This window comes from Alligator sinensis, unplaced genomic scaffold (assembly GCF_000455745.1).
Source record: "Alligator sinensis unplaced genomic scaffold, ASM45574v1 scaffold885_1, whole genome shotgun sequence".
In the NCBI taxonomy this organism is placed as follows: domain Eukaryota; kingdom Metazoa; phylum Chordata; order Crocodylia; family Alligatoridae; genus Alligator; species Alligator sinensis.
Genome location: NW_005842056.1, coordinates 1180577 through 1202934, shown reverse-complemented (window position 1 = coordinate 1202934; position 22358 = coordinate 1180577). Strand labels below are relative to the sequence as shown.

At 44.4% G+C, this 22358-nt stretch overlaps 1 protein-coding gene and 1 long non-coding RNA gene across 2 annotated transcripts in view; one reads left to right on the top strand and one right to left on the bottom strand.

Annotated features, from left to right (window-relative positions):
• Positions 1–29: 29 nt before the first annotated feature.
• Positions 30–22358, bottom strand: part of DLEC1 (DLEC1, cilia and flagella associated protein) — a 62453-nt gene continuing 40124 nt past the window's right edge. The window contains exons 22-36 of the mRNA XM_006022950.3: positions 21380–21568; positions 20761–20828; positions 19584–19735; positions 17598–17701; positions 16834–16904; positions 14634–14848; positions 13445–13588; positions 11827–11949; positions 10854–10948; positions 10668–10752; positions 9935–10120; positions 8121–8282; positions 6579–6732; positions 5960–6080; positions 30–2195 (exon numbers count right to left, since the gene is read on the bottom strand). Of these exons, the coding sequence (XP_006023012.1) occupies positions 2066–2195; positions 5960–6080; positions 6579–6732; positions 8121–8282; positions 9935–10120; positions 10668–10752; positions 10854–10948; positions 11827–11949; positions 13445–13588; positions 14634–14848; positions 16834–16904; positions 17598–17701; positions 19584–19735; positions 20761–20828; positions 21380–21568 (1999 nt within the window). The 3' untranslated portion in view covers positions 30–2065. The remainder of the gene's footprint in view (positions 2196–5959; positions 6081–6578; positions 6733–8120; positions 8283–9934; positions 10121–10667; positions 10753–10853; positions 10949–11826; positions 11950–13444; positions 13589–14633; positions 14849–16833; positions 16905–17597; positions 17702–19583; positions 19736–20760; positions 20829–21379; positions 21569–22358) is intronic.
• Positions 8179–10021, top strand: LOC112550203. Its single transcript, XR_003093908.1, has 3 exons — positions 8179–8244; positions 8618–8786; positions 9899–10021. It is a non-coding gene; the product is annotated as an uncharacterized LOC112550203 (long non-coding RNA).

Below are 22358 nucleotides of genomic sequence, written 5' to 3'. Positions count from 1 at the left end.
TGAGTGTGTATATTTGGAGAAGCGGGGGGGGGGGGGGGGGGGGGGCGGGTTTGTTAGAGCCCAGTGCAAATTCTGTATTTAAAATGGTTAAATGTGAGTAATTCACCACCAGCTGGCCCCAGTGCATCCAAGCTGTTGCTCCTCTTTACTGTGTGTGTGGATGGTTTGAGTGCCAGACTGGCCATGGGTTCCACCAAAAAATCATGGTTTTCTACCTAGCTGTTGTGAAACAACTTGGACTGAATGGGAGAAACTTGATGGGAGTTTATCTCCTCACAGTGAGGGGCCTCTTAAACTATGAGGGGTTGGAGGAGGGAGAGGTTAGGGAAAGGCTTCAGCGGCTGCTAGAAACTGGGAATTTTAAGCTAGAGGCCAATCATTCCTGTCCTTTGCTGCATTTCTGTTTAATTGTAGCTTGTTGGGTGACCTAAAATCAGCTTTTCCCCTGAATTAACAGTAAACGTAAACCTGCCTTGTCTCTAATTATCCTAGTACAGAAGTCATTTCAGTACATTCCTTATTTGCTGTTAGCAATGGCCAAGTATCAGTAACTCGCACGATGTTCCAGTACCAATACAGCCACATGCCTCTGGCCCTCTAAAACTCTCTCCCTCGTAAACTACCTTTCAAGGGTGGAAAGCCCGCTCAGTGCTGGTAACCATTAAAAGAAAGCAGGCTTACTGTCTAGGGCAGCCTGCAGGCGGGATCCAGCCTAAGAAGAGATGGGATCCAGGCCAGGACAGCAGGGGAATTGGTGGCATCCTCCAGCTGAAGCAGCAGAGAAGGCATTGCCAGCAGCTGTTGCCACCAAGGCAGCAGAGGCTAGTCCTGCTGCCTCTCTTGTGTATCGTCTTCACAACATCTGATGGTGTGTGTGGGGATTTACAACCTACAGTGTGAGGGCTGCATAGCAAGCAGCAGCTTGCAGCAGCAAAAGGTTGCCAGTTCCTGGTCTAGGATGTTTAGAAATGTTTAAATCAATGGTATTTAGATAATGTTGCATTATTTTAAAAAATGCTCACCAGTAGGCTGAATTCTTGATATTTGCACCTTCCTGCTAATCAGGATAAAGTATTCAAATAGAATAGAAGCAGTGTGCTGGAGACCCAGGAATTATGATGGGGTAACTTCAAGGAGATGTCTAATTTATGGGGTCAAGGAAGCTGCATTTCCCATTCCTGTCAAATTTGACTGTTGATCTGGGTGATGTAAAAATCGTGGGCCCATGTTTTGTCAGAGCAGTGGGGCTCTCACTGCTTGAACAAATCTGTCTTAACTCAGGTGCAATGCACAGACTTCAATATTTCTCTCCTCTTCCTGTCCATACACTGCTGTGGGGGGAAAAGGGAGGCAGCAAGGCTGAAATATTGTTGCACTTCAAAGATCAACTTGAAGTCTGAATTCGTGAGGCTGCCAATAGATAAAAATTGAGAGAATTAAAGGCTTCTTCTAGCCCAAATGGGGAATCCCAGGTTGGAGGTAATTAATAGTCTGTTACCTTAGGGTGGCACTTTACAAAGGTGCCCCGGGGATTTTTGACACCTAATTCCATTGACTTTTATATAAGATGATAAAGAATATGGACTCAGTGTTGGTCTCTGTTGTTTTTTTTATTCACCAACTTGTGCACGGTGACTGATACAGAATTAACCAACTTGTTTTTAAGCTAAGGAACAGGTTATACAGGAACTACAAGGCACTCTGGTTTTACAACAATGCTCGTGGCATGCCTGTTACAGAAGCTCCCTTCACTTTCTTTAGGAACAGCCTGCTTTAGGGAAGGTATTGAGGCACATATGGGAATAAAAATGAAACACGGCATGTTCTGTTCTGGCACAAAAATATGCTTTCCTGAGTACCATGGTGGGGGAGAGGGGGTTGGAAGACATCCCATTTTAGTAAAATTCTTAGACATTCCTTGGGGTTTTATTTGGAAAGTTCATTCATCTAGTTTCATTTTAAGCAAAATAATCATAGACAAAGTGGCTTATCTTGTGCATGAAATTCCAATGACAGCAATAGCCAAGAGCTCAGCCCATTACGTTGACATCTCACCTGGACCATCTTACTTAAACACCGAGCGGAGATCTTCATATTTCTCGTCGTAGGATCCTCTGCCTCTGATGTGCAGAGCGCAGGATTTCTCTCCCAGCAGTCCAACAATGGTTGCTGTGGTTTCGTATTTGATGCCACTCCTGAGAGAGAAGGAAACTGAGTTGCATTTATCTGCTTGTGAAGGAGGGACCTCTTGTAAATTAAAGTGACAGGAGAGTCAGGAGAAAGAAGAGACTAAGGAAGGGTTTTAGGGGTTTCCAAAAGCCAGGAATTTTAACCTAAAAAAATCATACAAGTACTTAATATGACACTGGAGGAATTAACTGAGAGATGGAAGCTTCAGTGCTCATAAATATCCATTTACAGGTGGCACTGGGGAAGCTGACCTACAGCAGGGGACAGGTCTGAGCTTTCTTCCTTTGGCAGTTATTTTCTTGTAGAAAGGGCAAGACTTCCAGGACGAAACATTTCTCCCATTTGTTCTGGTAGGCCAGGGGGAGCTGGATGCTGGCCTGAAGTGAACGGCACTGTTTTCAAGTATCCTTGCATTGGACTTGTGGTTTATGGCAATCCTCTGAAAGCCTTCACTTTCCTAGAAACAGGCCTGAGGCCCTGTGCTTTCCCTGCTGTCCCACTTCATTCTTTTGTCTCAAAATTCCCCAGCAGGAAGGAGCACCTTTGCACACAGCTAAACTGGCTACAATTTAACCAATTTAGTGAGTCCCATTAGGCATTCTGCTTCACCAGGGACTTTAAATGTGCTGAATCAAAGGAGGTGGCTACTAGGGACACCAGTTTTTCTTTCTGGCAGCCCAGAGTCACCATCAGTTTGCAAATGGGTGGATGTGCTTCCTGCATGCTTTTGCATGCAAGATCACTCAAGAAAAGTGAATAGTAAACCAGGACTTTCATTATCTCCCTCACCTGCATTTTAACTCTAGAAACTTGCCTGTTAACCCTGCTCAGTGCTGACTTTCTCACTGAACTCCCTGGAGCAGACTCCCTTGCTCTGTTCGGACTTCCTGCCTTTCTGCAGGCACGTGGATGCCTCTGTGCAATGAATCCTCATTTTAGTTAATATAATTTAGAAAGCCAATTGGTTTCTCTGTGGTCTTGTATTGCATAGGAAAGTATCACAGGTGTGTTTCTTTGCCCTCTTCCTGAGAACTTTCTTGAACTGGAAGTTATGTTTTCCCAGGAGAGTGTAACCTTGCTGATGAGTATGGGGAAAACTAAACACAGTTGGGGAACAGTCAGCTGCTGTTTACTGGTCAAATCAAAGGGTCCATCTTGCCCAGTCTCCTGTGTCACACGGGAAGAGAGTGGATGCTGACAGGGAGAGTGAACCAGGTAAGGCCAGGTCTGTTGTTGCCCCTCACCCCTTCCTCGCTCACTTGCAGCCTCCAGCATTTAAAGTCTAGGAAGTTCTGAATCAGAGGCTGTACCCCTAGCGCCCATGCTGCAAATCGACTGATGCCCCCGTGTCCAGTCCCCTTTCTGCATCTGGCTACACTGTCAGCTCCGACCCCATTTGGAGGCAGAGAGTTCTACATTTAAATGACACTGGAAAAGAACGTCCTTTTGTTAGTTTTAAATTTACTGCCTATTAGTCTCATTTTGTGACCCCTGGTTCTTGTATTGTGTGAGAGTAAGCAGTACATCCATTTACTTTTTCATCATCATTTAATAGTCTATAAACCCTTATATGTCCCCCCTCAAGCATCTCTTTCTAAATTGAATAGGTCCAGCCTCTTTAGTCTCTGCCTGTGAAACCCCTCCATACCACTGATCATCCTTGTCCCTCTCTAGACCTTCTCTAGTATCTTTTTTTGAGGTGTGGGGACCAGAACAGGGCACAGTATTCAAGGTGTGGATGCACCATGGATTTCAAGGGGCATAATGATACTTTACAGTTTGCTTACAATTCTCAGTCCCTAACATTTTGTTTGCCTTTTTGATGACTGCTGAGCACAGAGCTGATGCTTTCTGTGAACTGTCCGTGACACCCAGATCTCTCCTGCGTGATGGCAGCTAGCATAGAGCCCATTACAACATGGGTATAGTTGTGGTTATTTTTGCCCAGGTGCATCACTTCACACTTATCTACATTGAATTTCATCTGCCACGTAGTTGCCCATTTGCTCAATTGTGGTAGATCCTTCTGTAGTTCCCCACAGGCTTTACCAATGAGCAACTGTGTGCCACTGGCAAATTTGGCCACTTACCCGCTTTTCCAGATCCTTTATAAATATGTTAAACAGCACTGGTCCTGACACACGTCCCTGGGAGGCTGCTATTTACTTCTTTCCATCCTCAAAACTAACCATTTATACTTACTCCTTGCTTTCTGTCTGTAAGACAATTTCTAATCTGCAAGTGGACACAGCCTATAATCCCAGGATTAAGAGCCTCTGATGGGGGAACCTTGTCAAAGGCTTGTTAGAAGTCCAAATACACTACAATCAACCAGCTCACCCTGATCCACCTGCTTACTGACACTCAAAGAACTCGAATAGGTTGGTAAGGCCCCCGCTGCCTTCACACCACCTGTCCGCTACCACCTACCCCCTCACTGCCTCTCCCACCACCTGCCCCACTGCAGTGATGGTGGGGACAAATTTAAGGCAACCCTCCAACAATTAGATTGTATAGATGGACAATTATAACAAATTTGTAATTTTTCCTTGTATGGAATCCAATTATGGGGTGGGGTGGGGGCATACTTCACTGCCAGGTACCATACAACTTGCAGACATTAAAGGATTTAAGAAAACATTATCAGATTCTATTATTCCTCACCCTTCTATAATCCCATCTTTTATCATTGTTGTTGTGTATAAAACCTTTAGACATGAGGTAGCACATCACCATCAAATCAGTTGGTTTTGTGAAGTGCTGTATGCAGGTGTTACACAAAATCCCACAGCCATCTATTTTCATTACCAAGGGCTGCTTCTAGCTGCAGATGCAACACTGCTATGTGAAGGTTTACAGTTAGCATGACCTGTTACGCTAACAGTTATGGTTTCAAAAGCTCCAAGTGACTGTGAAGCACTAGGGTGGTGACATACATGCCTGATGAAGCACTACAAAAATAGCTGTTCCACTTCAAAAAATCCCCTTGGGAAAAGCAGGAACCACTTTGAAGTGCTGCATGTAATGTTTGCAACCTCTATTTGCTGCCTCTTCATCTGCAGGTGCTGTGTGCTCCTTTAGTAAGACTGAGGAATGTAGTTCAAGGAGGACCCAATATAAACCTTCAACTCAGGATTCGGACTGCTTACAAGGGAGTATTCAGCCCTCCGTGTCAGCTTGGGAAGGATTTTCTGGTTGAGTTTAGCAGCACTTCCCACTACGTGTTTTATATAGACAAGTCAATAAATGTGTTGCTGCACCCATTACAGCATAAACAGCAAGAGTTTAGTTTTTCTGGATAGTTGAGCAACAATGCTCGCGTGTGTAGCATAAACTATGAGAACAACCAGCAAGTGCTTGCAGTCTGTCCACCACAGCATGTGCAAACTTGAAAGAACTGCTTAAGCTTCGTGACAGCAGGACAGCGGTATTTTAACATGTCCCTACACTTAGGGACTTGCATTGTGACCACACACATTGGAGATGTCTGAATCCCATCAGTTTGTTAGTGCAGTAACTGCACAGACAGGCATGCCAAAATGTGTGCCTGTGTATACATGGGCCCTTAATCACTCACAACACAGCTCGGGGACTAACTATGTCGTCATTACTGATCACTTCTGAAGAAACCTCCTTTGTTGTAGGACTAGAAGAGCAAAGCTCCCCTTGTCAACAAGAATGTAACACAGAGACTGCTTTAAATGAAATGAACACCTTAGTAGCCTGGGCTTGAAGACATCCTTGCAGCAAACCTGTTCTCTTACTCTACCTTGCTGTAAAACAGATCTGTAAAGGTACTTTGGTGGGTAAGTCAGCTTCACGGGCCTCCAGACTTCCACTGGAGGGGGAGATGGAAAATACTTCCAGGTCAGTATGCTGTTCCTGTTGGTCTGCAACAAAGAATGAATATGCAGAGGCCTTCAGTGGAGAAGTATAGTGCAGAATTCACATGTCACGACTATGACTCCTGAGTCACCAGGGGAAAGTTGCCTGGTGTCCTGTCCAATGCAATGTTTCATTTGCATTTGGGCAGCCTAAATAGTCATCCCCTGTCAGGCAGGAATGGGGGCAGCTGTAAATGGTAAGGCTCAAACTTGCTCCTACTGGAGCAGATGGGAGTGGCTGCTGCTCTGCACCTCTTGACTCTGAGCCTTAAATTTGCAAATTGATCCAGTAGGTGTGATTCTAGTCTCTGCAGTCAATCTGGGGCGAGGGTTGAAATAAATGGAGTTAGTTACACTGGTACAAAAGCCGTCACAAGATCAGAACTAGACGTAGCCAGCTCGCTGACTGACTGCCAGGGGATCCTGACTTACTGACAATGTTACATGGCTAACTACATTGGAAGACAAAAAGCTAAAATGGAGTCAATGGCAAAGGCTTCGTACCCAGTAGAACAATCCAGTAACTTCTACACCTGCTCCGGTTCAACAAGAAGACATTTTCTATCTTGGGCTGACCAACAAAGCAGGTTGCAAAATCAACCATCTCACAGGAGAACTCCAGTACGGGAACAGTAAGAAATGCAGTTACTGGCAACAGCTGCTGGGTACAAGAGAGAGGAAATGAGCATTAAACTTGTAACATAGTCTGGAAAGAACCAGCATTATTCCACCCCTTACCTGTTGGCTTGGGCAGGCGAAGGGTATACCGTTTCTGTAGTGCTGTAATGATAGTTGCTATGGATGAGGTTAGTGGCCACAGAAGTGTTGTGTTGTGTTTGCAGGGGACTACAATACATTTCACGCTGCACTTCAGACTTACTTATACTAATGGTTTATTAAGACAGGGAAAGATAGTGTGTATCTGTTCAGATAGACAGATCTTCAGACTTGCCACTGAATGGACTCAGTGTAAGGGAATGTATAGCACCCCAGGGCTGTTTAGCTTCTAAGGGCTGTGTGGAGACAAAGGCCGCATACAGACGTTGTTTCTTCTGGGAGAGTTGCTGCTCTCTCAAACCATGAGTGTACAGGTGTTCAAGATTTTTCTCCCAGACTAAAAATGGCCACTCCAGGAGAAAAATAACCCGGGTAACAACTAGAGTTTAATCAGTCCCGGTAGAGTTTCTCCTGAGAGAGCAAATGTCTGTACATACTGACTGTCTCCTGGGGAGAAAGAGAAAGCTAGGGGACTATGTTCTCTCCTGAGAGCAGCTTTGGGTTTCTCTACTGTGAGAGCAAACCTAGGAAAATGCTCCCAGATTGTTTTAATGTACTGCGTAGCAAAGTCATTTTCACTCTAGCATCTCTGACCTCTTTAGGACTGTATCTGACACGTCATTAACTGTCTTCTTGTGTGTAGACTACCTAGGATGACTGCTTTTGTCCATAGCTTAGGTGTGTTGCTTAGAAACACTTTGGAGGAAAAAAACCCTGCATAATCCTGAAACTGTTTCCGTTCTAGATACATACTGCCTCACCACTCTATAGGCTCCAGTCTGATACTGCTCAGTTAAACTGTCTGAGGGTTGTGAACAAGATACATGGGCTCAAGCAGGCTTGCAAGACTTCAGAGGAACAGAGCTGGTAGACAGCCACTGGCACGCTCCCCAAGCTAGAAGTGACCACAGCTGCAGCCAGGTGTTAAGGGACACAGTGTGACTGGACAGGTCATCTCTTGAGATGTAAAACCCAGGCCCTCCTGCCATATAATCAGAGATTCTGCATCCCATCTTGGGAACAGCAGGGAATTAGCCCTAGCACGCTGGTCCAAATCAAGTCTGTTGGCCTGGGAGGTCCCTGCTGTTTCAGCTGAAAGCTGTGCCTCGCTTTCTTCTGCACTGTGCGACTGTCACGGTTGGCACACGTCACCCCAGGAACAAGTGCATTTCAGCATGGGCAAATCACGGCTTGAAAAATGACTGAAGATCCAGAATGGATGCAAGAGCCCTTATGTGGAGCTGCCTTTTGTTTCTCTTATCTTCTTACCTGGGTTGTTCTGTTCTTGTACTCAATAACTAGATGTTGACTAAATTCCAGCTTCCTGTCTCCGTTCTCCAGCTCCAGCTTTCGGATTCCAGGAAGCAGCTGCTCAGCTGGCAGACTCTGATATGTAAGTAACTCCAGCGTTGTGTGGAATGACACTTTCACCTGGGGGAAGGGGTTCAGACAAACACCGTGTGTGAAAAACCTTGGTAGGAAATGCAAAGTAAAAACTGCTCAGACAGCCCATCTGACCCCCACCATAGCACCAAGCTGGGACCCAAATTCCCAGTGGAACCTGTGCAGCGAAGCAAAGGTAAAAATAACCTTGATGTTTCCATGGAAGTTAAAGGGCCAGTGCACAGAAAACAAAGGGGCAAAGATGAACTGCAAACTTAAAATATGGTGAGATGAAACCCAACAAGTTTAGGAGCTTAAATTCCCCAGAATGTGACTCTGATTCTCCACCTACTACCCTCCTTTTACCCTCTTGCCTTCCACAGGGTTATTCTTTGCTTTCAGTCCACTGAATCAAGCCCCCTGTGCCTGTCTAAGAGTAGGGGCCTTGTTACACTGTACACTGCGAGCTGCACTAACTTTGATGGGTGTTAGCACTAGTTCGAGTTTGGAGCAGTCACACTCCAGGCCAGCGTGTGCCTGGCACACTGAAAGGTAAGAATCTGCCCTCTTGCTCCCGAGGCCTCTGCTGCTCCCCCTGCCCTGTCCCAGGGGCATTACTTGTCACTGCCTACACTCTGTCCCAGGGGAGTAGACAGAAAAGAGCTAACTTGCCTGCCCAGCTGCCACTGCTGGGCTGCTGCTCTTCTCGGCCAGAAAGCAGCAGCAGCTGTAGCAGCAGCAATGGCAGCCGGACAGGTAAATTAGCCCTTCCCTGCCTGCTCCTCTGGGACTGACAGTGCAGGCAGCCACAAGTAAGGGGAGCAGGGGGAGGTGCACAGGGCATGATCTAGGCCCGAAGGGGAGGAGGGTGGTGGGGTGTTTACACTAGGGTATAGCCTAGAGTGGCTACACCTTGGAGTGTAACACAAGCTGGGTAACGTGGATTAAAGATAATCCTTCCCTGGAACGGCGTCACTCTGAGCTGGCTAATGAATGCTTAAAACTAGTTTCAGGTGTTAATCTGTGCTTCTTAACAATCCAGGAGAAAAACAATCCATGAGAATCTGTGTTTCTTAACAACCCACATGTTAGCTGCCCGAAATTATCATGTAACAAGCCCCTAGATTTTGGATTGATAAATACATGTTCAAAAGGGTACCTGCACTTCAGCTTCCACTCCTCCAAAAAAATTCCTACCCAGGCATATGCATCGAAGGTCTGGGCAGCCCTCAAGCATGCACCATGATCCAGGAGGATCAATGGTTTCCACATGCACTTCATTTCATTCCTGAATGGGGGACTGTGTTTCCTGTGCCGGCAGCAGGCATACCTCAAACCATCATTTCTGGCTACCCAGGCCATGCCTTATGCAGTGGATTGAGACAGGGGAAATGGGAGTTGGATCTTCTCTTTTAAACTGTAAATCCAATAACAATTTGTCTCTTCACCTGTTTGGGAGCTGCTTTAGGGCACGATCTTGGACATGTTTAGTGTTCCTTGCAAAGTGACTTCTTTGGGAGAGCCTAAGAGAAGTAGAGCAGGGCATTGCTACAGGTTGTGCTTAAAGCAGAGTAGGTGCCATCCTGGAATTAATATTTGCCAGTAGTTACAACATCAAGATCCCATCTCTTTGCTGACTGTTTCCTCTGCCTCCCCACCCAAAGTTGTCTGTTCCAGCCTGGTGGTTGTTCTGAACCTACCAGCATGTTTTGCTGTGGATGAAGGAGAAGCTCCTGCTCTTGTTCTTCCCTGTCACTGTGGGCTGTTTTCAGGCTCTTGTCGCCAGCTACACTGAAGGGCATAGACAGAAGGAGCCTGAAGTGCAGAGGAGCCCCTGTGGAATTGGTGAGCTTCAGGTTGTGGCTAGTGATGGACGCTGTCAGCACCTGAGAGAGAAAGTATTGGAAAGCTTTTCAGCCTGGTTCGCTTGTGAGGTTTGCAGTGTTCTAGTATCAGGTTTCTTTGTAGCATCAGAGACTGGGAAACGCCTGTCTCAAACCAGTTCATTTTCTCTTTCATTTGAATTAACTAAAAAAAATATAAAAATAATGCGATAAAGCCCAGACAAAAATGCTAGGGCACAGTGAACTGCTTCACTCACAGACTGCGCTGGGCACTCCAGACCTTTGATAATCTGCAAATTAATTGTTTTGCTTCTCATAAGATCTTTGCTGCAACTACTGAATCACAGACTAGTTTTGTCCTAAGTATCATCTTTCCTTGGCTCCTAGATAATTATCCTGGAGTTTCCTCTGGCCTACCTTGTACTCTACAAATAATAAAGTTTTTATTGCATTCAAAATCTAGTACTGCAACACCGGCGTAGGGGCAATAAATATGTACTTCACAGACAATGTGTGGGCTGTCATGAGTTACCTTCAGAGCTGAGCAGTAATTGGAAACAGCTGAACACTGTGATGTGTAAGTTCTCACCTTGGAAAGAGGCTGATCTTGTATGAGATCACTTGCTACAGAATGAAACACCAATCCTTCATCACAATCCATCTCCACTTTTAACCTGAATGTAGGGAATCAGAGCCTGTTAGAACTCATTGCTCTTTCACCGATTTCATTTTGCTGTTTACTGGCAGTCGGGGATGTCGGGACTGTTGTACTTACAGGGCGGGTTTTACAAGCGCTTGCAGGTCTATTCTCAAAGGGGCAACTTCACGGCCATGTGACCGAGACACCTTGCCAGGTATCATCTGTGCAAGCTGACAGCAAAGGGAAGAACATATGCTGATCAGACCAGAGGACCAGCCACAAGCACTACATTTTGATAGGCTGTTACGCCCTCAATGAATTGTACCTGGCAATACTTGGTGATCTGTAGGACTTTATACTTTATGCTCACTGTCTAGCTTTATGTCAGAAGCTCTGCTGGGAACAGCCATGCCTAAGCCATATTTGCATTTTGTATGGAAACAAAAATGGTGTTTATTAAACAATGCAGAAGCTTCTCATTAATATTAGGGCAAATCCTGTTGCCTACAGTCATAGAAAACATCATGGATAAATATTTGACTGTAGTTAATTAGCACCATGTGCGCTTCTGTACTGCTTACAGCTGAGAAACTCTGTTTTACAGATGCTGCTTCAGCTGTCTTTGTCATTCTAGAAAAAGTCTTGCAGCAGACAGGTGCTTTGACCAAATGTATAAGGTAGGCAAGCCGCAGGGTGAGGAACAGACCGTGGGAGGCCTGAGTCACACTCATTATCATGAAAAAACTACCTTGTAATATCACCTTGAAGTCTGGACCAGGCACAGGACTCCAGCTTGTCAGGCACTGTACAAACACAGAGCAAGTAACAACCCCTACCCAAAGGGCTTCCAGCCAAAAAGACTAGATGAAACAGATGGGTGAGGGTGAAGGAGAGGGAGTGGAAGTAAGAAAGCCAGGATATTTACAGTAGCTGCACACAGTTATTAACCAAGCAAGAGCCCAAATCACAACTCAACATCTGCCTCTCTGGATGTGAGTACTAAGTGACATTTGCAGTGTTACACACTAGTTGTATTCAGAGCAGAGAGGGAGCTTAAACAGCAGTATTTTTTTCTTATCTACAAACGTAGCCCTGGTGAGAACATTACCTTCTGATCCAGACTCATGAAGCCCAGCGCATACCCCTGGCACTCCATTTTGTTAATGATCTGTGGCAGGATGAGTGGGATGAAGGCAACATGGATGGAGGTGCTGCCACCTCCTGGGATCACCTGGAAGCAGAGCAATAGAAAGACATTGTTCAGCACAAGCACACGACCTATTTGGCATTGTGGAAATGCTGTCGGGGCTATGCACCTTGGAGTAACATGAAGCCTTGCACTTCAAGCACAGAGAAAGAGCTCTACAGGCTGGCCCATGGCCAGATCTGCACCAAAACGACAGTGTCTCATTAAACCATTGTGAGAATTTCAGTGCAGGTCAATTTGCATGGGCAATCCCAATGGTAGCATTTGAGAGTGATTTCTAAATCACATACTAACCCCAAGGCCCCTGGCACACATTATACTTCAGAGTTAAGCTGCTCAAAGAAACCAATATAGTTAAGTCAGAACACGTCTGTACAACGCCCAGCTCTTAGCTATCTGTGGTTGTCACCCTGCATCTTCCTAAACTAACAGCTCTTAGTCTTTGGGCACAGAATTAATTTTTGGAGACTGTACTAGTCCGACTTAAAAACATTTTAAAGTATAACCCATATTTGCAGTCACATCTGTGCCTATTTACAAACAGTGTTCACAATCAACTGTATATGCCAACTTGGACAACTGTAAATTCTTAAGAGATTCAAGTTTCCACAGTCTGAGATTCAAGCTTTTTTTTTTAAAGAATCCTTTAAAAATTCTCTTTAGATAAGTCCAACCTTTATTGGATCCTTTGAGCAAAGAAAATCCCTACAATTGGAAGCTGAAAATTGACACATCATTAAACTATTGCAAGGTTCATGATATGTGTTTATTTTAATACACATTAATATTCATTTTTTTTCTTACTGAGCCTAATTAATACTCCTAAAGATTTTTATTTCCAGTGCACAGTTTCCATGTCATTTTTCTGTCACACTTGCAAATATATTTTTATTCGAGACACTGTGGCCCATATCAGATCAGTTAGTTTTGAGGCACTATGGATTTTCCAGTGTTTATATAGGATGAATTGCCTATATAAATGCCTATCAGTGGCCTCTGAGAAAGCAGCTTTTGTCCAAAGGGCTGCCATATAGCTCAGCCAACGACACAGGACAGATCTTCACTAAGCTAAGAACCTGCTTCCAGCACTTGGGGGCCTGGATAACCTACAGGTAATGCCACTTTCCTCCGTCTTGCTTAGGGTAGTGGGAGAAGAGCTCTCCTCTTTTTCTTAAAAGCTTGACGTTTCCTTTCCAACTGCTTTGCTCTTGTTTAGGTATCCAGGTTGTAGCGTATTGGTTTAGAGGAGAAAGGAATCAGGACGCATAGTAGAAATGATATCTTTTATTAGACCAATAAGATTTTTGCAAAAAAAAAAATTCTTTAATTGCAAAAGCTTGCAATTAAAGAATTTTTTTTTGGAAAAATCTTGTTGGTCTAATAAAATATATAATCTCTACTACGAGTCCCGATTCCTTTTTGCTCTTGTTTAGCGCTCTCTGCACCACTTCAAAGTCTTCTCCTGCCCCCTAGAGGTGTCTGTTTGCAAGCACTAAGCAGACATGAAAGCCCGGCTTACAATTTGTCTAGGAGTTACGCAGAATGGGTGGTCTGAGGGAACCCCTTCATGAGCTTGAATGATCACAGAGATGATTTTCTTTGGAGCAGTTGCTTGATTCCAGCCTTCAGAATCACTCCCTCCTCCATCTTCTACATAGGACGCCTATAGGTACAAAAAGGGTCAGACACAGACGTGTTACAGACTGAGTAGGGCTGTGAGAGCTGTACCACGAACTATTTATTCATTACCAGCAAAAGCAGCTAGTATGGTTTGGCCCTACTTTTCTGTATAAACTTTGTTCATTGACTCCTGGGGGTGAACTCCTGGACAAATAAGCTATTTGGTCCATAGGTAGAGGGTTCTCTCTCTGACCATATAAAGCGGCGATCTGGCCCTACAGCTTTCTACATTCATGTTTTAAGCACTGCTTTACCTCCTGGGTGACAAGAAAAAGAATGTAACTGTGATACCTTTGCTTTAACGCTTTCAGTTTGTTGGTAAGTTGTAGCTCGAGCCTTTCAAAGAACTAAACTGTAAAAAGACGACACTATCTATAAAATATGCTAACGCTATAATAGCAGTTCCAGGATTACAGTAAAGGGCAGGAACAGCAAACACCGCTGTCTGGACAGTCCATAAATTTCACTACCACGGTACGTTCTAGGTCCAATTCTGTTCTCCAACAGCATAACTGGGCAGAAGTTGGCCTTACAAATCCCTCATGAAGACAGCCAGTCTAAAGAATACTGAGGTTTCCCCCCTCAATATTGCTGAGGTTTTAAGAATTTGCATTTAAAAAATGTGTCAGTTTTTTACTGAAAAAAATCAAGTATTCCAGCCAGCACCACTCCTAACTTTAAGCCGAAAAGCTACTATCTGTTCAGGCTTCCAGAAACTATGATCCAGTTTTCTTTGACTTATACAGCTTTGTGACCTCTCTGTTAGATATATTCAAGGGTGACAGGCTGGAGTCTGTCTTAAATGGCTGACAACAGTTACTTCATCCAGCAGAGAATACAAACACAAATAGCAATATTCAGATTAGTTTGCATGGGAAACTAAAATCTCTGATAAGGAACTTGCTTCGAGAGTAGATAAACATGACAGTACAATGTACTAAGTTTTTATTTCTACTGTAGGTTTTGTCACCAAGAACCCATTCCTCTATGTTGGCAGTAACAAAGAAAATAGTCCGGCAGCAACTTACGCCTGTAGGCTGGGAAGTTGGAGAAATGGTGTCTGTGGTGTCATGGACTGTATTGTAGTTAAATACACCCTCGGTCTCTGAGGTGCTAATACTTGACTCCACTTCGTTCCCATCTATGTCCTTCAGAGGAAAAGGAGCGCCATAAAACACCAACAGGTCCACTAGCTTCTCCGAATCTGGTTCTTGATTGTAAGTTTCCCAGTCCATGCGAATGTCTGAGTTAACCAGGAGAAAGGACTATTAACTCCAGCTATGCAAAAGATTTGGAGCTTTGTTATCCCTTGAGAAAAAAATGAAAAAAGGAGATAACAGGCTACCTATTGGCAGTCTATATCAGAGCAGTCTAAAGCTACTCTTACTCTGGAGACAAGCCAAGTGACACACCAAGGCACCCGGAAGCAGAGATGACTTTAAGCCATCTTTGCTTTACAGACTTTTACAAGCACAGCGTAGCCACCCTGATTCTCCCCAACTATTTTTTTTTTAGTATATGAAGTGTTAATCTCGAGTGTTTTATTAAAGTAAATGCAGTATGTTCAGTGGCCTTGACGACACAAGTTATCTGACCCCTGTCCTGAACAAATTACACCTTGAAGAGTGAGACAAAGTTTGGATGCAAGTACACAGCTAGATGGTGCCAATTTACAATGTTTTTTTTTCCTTTCTAATAGTGGGATGATGGTAGCATTTTGTTGACATGGGTTAAGGCTCTGAGAGTTTCACAACGTATTTCAAAGATGGTCCAAAGATCCTAATCCCGCCAGTCTGCATTCTGAGGAAGGCCAGCATGGATAGGAAAGGGCTCCAGACCTAACTGGGTGAATAGCCACCTCAAGGTGGATACCTGGAATAAGCAGAAAGCCTACAAAAAAGGGACAAAAGGGCACAGGTTGATCTGTCTTGGAGGTCAAAAAGCATAAAATGAGAATTGCCAAAAGTTAAGCTGTGTTAAACCTTGCAAAGCAAACCAACATCCAACAGTTACTGGCCATACAACTAAGAGAACAATGATGTTGACCCATGGAGCAAAGTCAGGATGGATAATACAAATAAGGGCATGCCACATTTGAGATGAAAGCAACACTTGAGCAGCTTAATGCACTCAGGTCACAGGGGTACCAGACAGTCTCGGACTTCTGGAAAAACTGAAACATAAAAATGCAGGTGTGACAGCAAGGCTTTTAATGCATCTATTAAGTTGAGGTTGGTACCATATGGCGAGAGAACAGCAAACATAGTATCCGTATTTAAGAAGGGGAATGAAGGCAGTGATCTAAGCAACTATAACCCTGTTATTTCATCCTCAATGGCACGCAAGGCTTTTTAGAACAGGGTCTGAGGGAAAGAATTAGCAAAGCCATGGAGGTATACATGGGATATGGGATAAAATACAACAGGTTTACTAAAGGTAGATTGGAAAAATTAATCTGGCAGCTTGTTCTGACAAGGTAACAGACTATTTTTTGGCCATGGGAAATGCAGCAAGAAGAGCTATATAAGCTCAAAAGCAATGCTGGCACAAAGACAAATGGATATAAACTGGTTGGAAACTAGAAGAAACTTTTCTTCTATCAGATGACAGGGGTCCTGGAACAGCTTTCTAATCAGCGCAGTAAGATCAAAAGCCGAACTCCTTTTCAGATGGATCTCTGTCAGTTTGAGAGAGAAGAGGCGGTAGCTGTGTTAGTCCGGTGTCAGGCAGAAGTTAAGGCAGGGTGCAACCTCAGAGACTATCTGGTTCAGAGAACCAACTTGAGAAAACTTGTCAGGTTGTGAAGAGGGACTGTGCCACACGGTGCTTGGGATAGAACAGGACTGGCTTGAGGTCCCAGGCATCCCTTGCAGTCGTGTGTTCCTATGAAGAGACCATAAAATAGCAAGACCCCTGGTGCATTGGGACAGGATGTTTAGCTGCTTCCCACTAAAGAACAGGATGTGCCATATGTAGCAGACTAATGCATATGGAGGTTTCAGAGACGAATGAATATTCCCACACAACTAGAGGCCTGGCAATGTTGGCCACTGCTCTGCATTGGGTAAAATACAAAATAGCTGAGATTTTCTCCTGCTGTTCCTTTGCTGCCTTCAAAACAACCCCCTCCCCCTAAAGTTAATCATATCATCAGTTAGTGGTTGTGCTTTAATCACTGTAGGGACTGAAGGGCTAGCATGTTTGTCTGTACCATGACATTCACCTTACCAAAGGGCGTAGGATTATTAAGCCTGATGCAACGGGAGACCGTGTCCCCTCCGGAGATGTGAGTGCCGAACCTGGAAAACAGGAATAAGTCACCTTTCTTTTTACATGTGCAGCAAACATTCAGTCCTGAGAGGCTTTTTTTGTTAATGACTTGAAATGTACCATCTTACATTTACTAGCTGGCATCTTTTTATACTGACAATCAGGTAATCTGAGGCCAGTATCGGAAATACCAAGTTCCCTTGTACACCTGAATTGTCTTCCATTGTCTGCTTTCTCCGTGTTTTGATAATGGTCTCAGATTCTTCTTTGTGTGCACAAACCCGTAGCTCATGACAGCAGGTGGCCACAGAAATTAATGGCAGCATTTCGTGGAAATATCACCAGCTGCCTGGGGGGAACAGGGACAGTCTCCCCCATTGGCGCTACCGTGCCAGGGATCTAGCTTGGCACTAAAATCAGTGAAGTCTGGAGCAAGTAGAATTTAATCAACATTAAACACTGGAAAACCAGTCTACAATGCCTGGTGGCACAGTTCAAATGAAGGGCTAAGGACAGTCTGTATGTGGAAGCAGGGCATTTTTGCTATGCTAGAACAAATATAACCCTGTGGTCTAGTTTTTTTGTTGCAAAGCAGAGTACAGCATGTGCTGTACTTCAGCAAACATCAGTGAGCTTTCCCAGCCTTCTCACTGTACCGTGACTGATAACAATTGATGCTGCACACACTGGCACACTTCTCTAACCGTGTGTAGGGGCAATACCTTATTATTGGCATTTTAGCTTGAGGTCCTGTCATCTGCAAGAAGATTGGGCAGCCTTTCACGGTCATTTGCATAGGAATTAACGTAGGCTTCAGATCTCCCACCTAAAAAAGTGCATTTTGCAATTAGAAACAAGTGTTACCTTAGCAAGTGGATTACAGAATAGGAACAAAGGGCTGGCTCTGGGTCACTGACTCCAGCTCCCCACAACTGCAGGTGACCATGTCATAGATATTAGGTCCACCAGGATCCACAAGAACATTTCAGTCCTTCAGGCAGACCATAACACGCTCTCCAGCACTTCATAGCAAATTTAAGACTTTTAGCATACAAGATCAAGAACCTCAAATACTACACTGCACCACAGGGAGAGAACAAGGATGCTGCCAGTGCGTTAGGCCCATGCTATTACAGAGAGTTTGTCTGAAGAAATATACCCAGATGAACCTGGAAAGGAAACCAGGTCCCACATTAGAGAGGAAATCAAATGACTAGCCAGGTAGCCAGAGAGGTATCTCTGTACAACTAGAGCAACTGGCATACTATATCAGCTGTCCAATCTCTAGCTGAGGCCAAAATCTGATGCTTCAGAGGAAGGGAGGGAGGGAAAAAAATCCTTCCTGGCTTCCAGGTGACCAGAAAATGCCCTGAAGTCTGAAATTAATAGTGACAGGTTGCAATCCATATGGACTATGCTGGGAATTCAAGGCAGAAGGGATGGACAGAGTAAGGAATCTGATCCAGTGTCATTACAACCGCTCAACACACTCTCCTCACTTGGGCTGTAAAATGTAGGGTGTAAAAATGCAGCATGTTTTCAAAAAGACAAATTCCTTGCAAGGACCCTGAGCGATGACAACTTGACAACAACCGTGGCAACAGCTGTTCCAATGCTCAATGTTCCCCTACTGCCACAAAACTACATCTCACCTAGAGACAAACTGCTCTAACTTTGGTCTCTGCTGCTGGATCCTACCGTACTTCTCAGCACGGTCAAGAAGTCCCAGCTCTGCAGACACCACCCTGACATGTGTGCACCCCCACAGACGGCAGCGGTATCTCCTTTTAACTTCATGGGGACACTGAACAAATCAAACAGCTGAAAACTTATATCACAATTCCCAGCTCCATGATCTCGCCAGTGTTAGCCACCTGTGTCTGTTTGGAAAAGCACTGTGTCCATTCCTCTGGTGATCGGATTAGAAAATCTTTTAATTTCATGTCATGGTCAGTTGCATGCACTTGATCTCGTACCAATATTATCTTCTTACTTAAACAGTTTTTCTCCCCCCCTAGTATTTACTCCTTGGCATATTTATAAAGGTTATCACATCTCCTCTGTTGCTTTTATTCGGCCAGGATAAACCAGCTGAGCTCTTTTAATAACCTCTCATAAGACAGGTTCTCCATTCCTTTAATCTTTCTAATAGTTTTTCTCTGCACTTGTTCCAGTTTATATTAATCTATTTTGACTACAGGTGACTAGAACCATACATAGCATTCTTTCCAATGCCATTCACAATAGTACTGATACTTCAATGTCTGTAATGAAAATACAGCATTTGACACATCCAAGAATTGAGCTGTATTGCAGTGGTGGATTTTGGTCATCCCATAATTCTGATCCGTCTCTTTTCTCACCTCCTTTAACTAATGAGCTTCCAGCTGACAGAGTCCATAAGAACATGACTTTTTAAATTTCATTCCAATTTTACTGGAATGAAATTTAAGAAGTCATGTTGTTCAGTTTTACTGTCATGTTCTTCCGTATTACTTCAGTTCAAGACATTATCATATTCTTCCTATATCATAATCCTCATCAGCAACAACTTCCAGTTTTGTGTCATCTGACGGTTTCCCTGGCACACACCATCTAGGAAAAACTACTCTGGATCTCCACTAACTACCTGATAAGTTGACAAAAAGGAATTCAGGTGCCAAACCTACCCTGTAAATGTGCTGATCAGAACTGCAAACCCCACCTACCACACAGATGAGATCATCGTGGTACTCTCCCCACATGTTGTTGTAGGCTGTTATTTCAATAATTAGTCTCTGGAAGGCTTTCATTGTTCCTGTGGACGGCTGAGCATGGAAAGCCGCTCCTCTCCCATGAGACAGCAATGCTGCTACTAATGCTGAAAGAGCACAGAAAGCAGTAGTTTGTAAGATTTTGAGGAAACAGAATAAACTTTGTCCTTCAAAGAAAATACAAGGCCAGATGCTGCTGTCTGGCATAACTCCATTCACTTCAAAGGAGCAATGCCCATTTACACTGAGGCTCTAACCCATACAGTCAAACTGCACACACTTCCAAGCTGTTGTCATGTTATGTCGCATTTGTTAAGAAAAATCATTTCGGGGCAACCTGCCTCCCAGTTTCTTGATCCTGCATTTTCCCAGGCACTAATGTGTAATGTAGTGCTTGAAAATGTAAATTATTAAAATAAAAATAAACTCACTGCAATGGGATGCATGGGCATTTTTACATGTGTTTTGGGATGTGGACTACATGGAACTGCATCACAGGGTGCTATCTGAGACCTGCTGGTGCTAAATTATATATTAATTTGCCATGGGACAGAAAGCAGAACCTTACTTCAGGAGAAGTCTCACTAGCTGTGTGTGAACAAAAGTGCTCTTCTAGGTGAATACGGGGGTCAGAGTCTGGTCCTGTGTATTGATACAGCACTTTGCACAAGGGAGACCTGATCCTTCCCAACTGGGTTACTGGGAGATACTGCAATCTAAACAAGGTGCAATGCAGCAAAGGCAGCTCTCACTGTCAGTACATCCAACCCTACTCAAAGCAAAGTGACTGCCTGAGATCGAAGTTAGGCCACAGTCCGCCCTAATCTTTTGAATTCTAGACCTGATCTAAATGACTGGCTTGGCAGCTCTGGAGCTTGATGTCCTTTATGAGCAAAACAGCACCCCACAGACAAGCCCTTGTGCTGCCTGTCCCAGGCTGTTCACCAGCGTCTTGGTCCCATCCTGGGACCAAGTGCAAAGGATGAAAGGTGTCACTCCTGGCACATTCAGCCCTTTTCCCTTGCATGAGACTGCTGAATGTGCCAGTTGTGATGCCATCACCACATTTCATCCTTGGAGTTTGCCATCTAGGACTGGACTGAGCCAGAGAGCAGAAACAGCTTTTCCATACCTGATTGTGCTCTCTTGGCCACATGCCTTGTAATCTGGGCTGTCCTCTTCACCAGGCATGTGGTGGACCTTGAGAAAGGAAAAAAGTCTCCATGATAATCCTGCACCGCTAACATTACAGCTAGGTCTACCAGACTGCCAGTTGTTACAGCTCCAAGACAGACTTCCTGGCAACACCTGCAAGATGGCTTTTAAAGGTAACATCTTTAAAAATAAAATAATTTAAACCCAAAGTCCCATGTTCTGTGCGCCAGACCCTAAGCTGGCACAGAGCAGCATAGCTCCAAAGTCTATCACGCTTTGTTATTTCACCCACTTAAACCTGGCTGCATATGTTTCCTGCAGACCTCAGGCAGACAGTACATCGGTTTTCAAGAGAAACATCAGGAAACGTGTTTCAGAAACACAAGGACATTGCAAGATGCAGTGCTGGTGATTCAAGAGCAAGCACTCTTCTCCCTGAGCTGGCACAGGATTTAAAAATGGATGGACGATTATGCTCTAACACCAGTATACCTCCACTGACTTTAACAGAATTGCTCCAGATTTGCATCAGTGTCAATGAGAGGGATAAAACTAGATTTAGCCTTTGATTCATTAGCAAGAAAGGCTACACTCACAGGCTGCTTCCTTGTTCCTCTGGCTTAGGCAGACAGCTTTGGAAATAATCAGCCTCCACAATGAAAGGAGCTTCAATCCCAGTATGATTGGTAATCATTAGCTGACGCTTCACTATGCCTTGGAATGGAACTTCAGATCCAAAGTCCAGCAGAAGATCTTGAGACCTCTGTAGCATTTGTTTCTCATCACTGTAGATAGAAATGACGTGAATATTAAATCAGAACTCTCATTTATTCACATCTTGCAACCTCTTCGCTGTCAACTGTGCATCTTAGTGCCCGCACCATCCCAGCCTCCTGTTAATTCATGAAAGTGTATATCACCTTGCAGAAGGCAGGGTACATGTGCACCTTCTAGACTAACTAAATTATCCCTACCTACCTACCTACCTAATTTAGTTGGTCTAGAAAGTGCAAATCTACCCTGTCTTCTGCAAGGCTAATTCTCCCACTCAGCAGAGGAAGCACCACAGCACGTAGTAGGCCTTCAGTACAAGGACTGAGAGAGAGAACAGGCAGGGAGAAATATTTATGAGCTCCACTGAGTGATAATCATTCCCAAAGAGCTAGGCTGTCCCTGTGAGTGGTTTAGCCTAGAGGGGGAGGAAGCACAAGTGGAGTCCTTCCTCCCAATACTTTACTTGCTTAATGAAGATCCTGGGCTTGGGCTTGATTCAACTGCAACTCCTGCCCTCTGGATTCTTCCTACTCCTAATGGGGAGGGAAACAGGCCTCTTCGCAAGCACGGTGCAAGTGGGGGAAATAATACGAACCCTTTCAAGGTCTATGTGCCCCTGAACCCTCTCTTAGTCTGGGGAGAAGTAAATTTGACTTTTCCAGGGCAGCTATTGCAGGAACAGAAACCTCAAGAGAAAAGCTTGCCTGGAAGTTTCATTTCCTAGATGCTGGTGCAAACTCAGGCTACACAATGCATCCTTGTTCAGTTAATCTGGATGCCCTGGCCACAGGAAGTGTGCTG